Here is a 1,918-nt window from a genome sequence, read left to right as displayed (position 1 = left end):
CTGCTCCTCTCCCATCGCATCCCTGCTCCGCAGAGCGTGGGATCCCCCGGAGACCCCGCTGCCACGCACGGGGAGCGCGGGCCCTTCCCCACCACCAGTAACCCAGCTCCTTCCTCTGCCCGTCCCCAGCAACAGCAGTGCCGAATCCTTAGACCGGCTGTACCCCGCGGTGGGCTCCGCCAGGCCACCCCGGAAGCGGACCACGAGCCAGTGCAAGTCTGAGCCACCCCTGCTGCGGACCAGCAAGAGGACCATCTACACAGCTGGCCGGCCACCGTGGTACAACGAGCACGGGACGCAGTCCAAAGAGGCCTTCGTCATAGGTAGGTGAAGGCAGCACGTGTCCGGGCTCTGTCCCACCTCTACCCTCCATGGGCAGCGTCGGAGCTGCCTGCCCAGTGGCTCTTCTTGGAGGGCTCCTGCCCCACAGCCTCCTTGGAAGCTTGAGGTGGGCTCAGACTCCAGGCTGTGAGCTGCTCAGCCTGGACAGGAATCGTAGAATCATCGACTTGCAGAATCATTTAGATTAGAAAAGACCTTTAAGATCATCAAGCCCAACTGCTGAGCAGGGAGAGTCCCCGTGGTTAGTCCAGCGCCGGCTGGGTGAGACGTGGGACTGGGCAGAAGCTGAGAGCTTGCGGCTGGGGGTGGTGGATTAGAGCAGGCGCTGGGCAGATCACAGTCTTTGCTTGTTGTCCCCTCGACTCTTGTTGCCTGGGTTGTCACGAGCTCCCAGGGGTTTAGTCCAGGCTGGTTCTCGTGCCAGCTCTCCCCTGTTACACGCCCACGGAGCGAAGGGTTTCCCAGCTTTGCTCTCATGCTGCTGACAGCCTGAGCACCGTTTGCCATCTTCAAGGATAGTCTCTCTTGCAGAGCCTATCAACCTCCTCTAAGGTTCCTCCAACTTAGTGCAGCAGAGAGGACCTGGGCGCCAGCCTGTGGATGGAAAGGCAGGTTGTGGGCTTGGTGGCTTCACCCGCTTTTCCCTGGCAGGCCTGGGAGGAGGCAGCGCCTCTGGGAAGACCACCGTGGCCACCATGATAATCGAGGCTCTTGATGTCCCCTGGGTGGTTCTGCTGTCCATGGATTCCTTCTACAAGGTGAGGCTGAGCGTCGTCCTGGCCAGGCTCTGGGGGCTGCTGCGGCCCTTGGCTGACCCCCACCGCGGGGAAATGCAGCGTGGGTTTAGTGACGGCCTCGTGGTTTCCCATCAGATGGTGCTTGGGGTGGGGGGAGAGGTCGCTGGGCACAGTGGTGGGGACGGCCGCGTGCACTCACCTCTGCTCCGTGGGCAGGTGTTGACCAAGCCGCAGCAGGAGCAGGCAGCCAACAATGACTTCAACTTCGACCACCCCGATGCCTTCGACTTTGACCTCATCATCGCTACCCTGAAGAAGCTGAAGCAAGGCAAGAGCGTGAAGATCCCCATCTACGACTTCACCACCCACAGCCGGAAGAAGGAATGGGTACGGGGTGCTGAGGGAATGGGATAAGGCAGGAGAGGGACCTGCGGTGGGCTCAGGGCATGTTTTTTGGGTGAGCTGTCGCAGTCACTAACAACTCAGAGAGATTCCCCGGGATGGGGCATCTCTGAATGTTCTGCATCTAACCACATCTGCTTTGACCCCACAGAAAACCCTGTATGGTGCCAACGTGATCATCTTTGAAGGCATCATGGCATTCGCGGACAAGGAGCTCCTGAAGGTGAGGAAGGGTTTGGAATTGGTGCTGGGGAAGCCTGACAGGCGCAAGCACTGCAGCCCGCTCCTCTGCAGCTTTATATCACAGAACAAAGAGAGTCCCCAGAGCCCTGGACCACTGGATGGGACCTTGTCCTCCCCCAGTGCTTCAGCATCACCCCTGCAAACCCTCTGCCCCACAGCCAGCTGGGGTTGCTGGGGGGAGCGTGCTTTCTGCT

General features: G+C 60.3%; 1 protein-coding gene across 1 annotated transcript in view; it reads left to right on the top strand.

Annotated features, from left to right (window-relative positions):
- The window catches only part of LOC104494508 (uridine-cytidine kinase-like 1), a gene marked incomplete at its 3' end in the record, with an annotated part of 9,523 nt that overhangs the window by 3,674 nt on the left and 3,931 nt on the right, over nt 1-1,918 (top strand). Inside the window, exons 2-5 of the mRNA XM_010137360.1 lie at nt 130-323; nt 994-1,100; nt 1,296-1,466; nt 1,633-1,704. Coding sequence (XP_010135662.1) covers nt 130-323; nt 994-1,100; nt 1,296-1,466; nt 1,633-1,704 — 544 coding nt within the window. The remainder of the gene's footprint in view (nt 1-129; nt 324-993; nt 1,101-1,295; nt 1,467-1,632; nt 1,705-1,918) is intronic.

This window comes from Buceros rhinoceros, unplaced genomic scaffold (genome assembly GCF_000710305.1).
Source record: "Buceros rhinoceros silvestris isolate BGI_N320 unplaced genomic scaffold, ASM71030v1 scaffold35735, whole genome shotgun sequence".
NCBI lineage: Eukaryota > Metazoa > Chordata > Aves > Bucerotiformes > Bucerotidae > Buceros > Buceros rhinoceros.
This window is presented reverse-complemented; position numbering and strand designations above follow the sequence as displayed.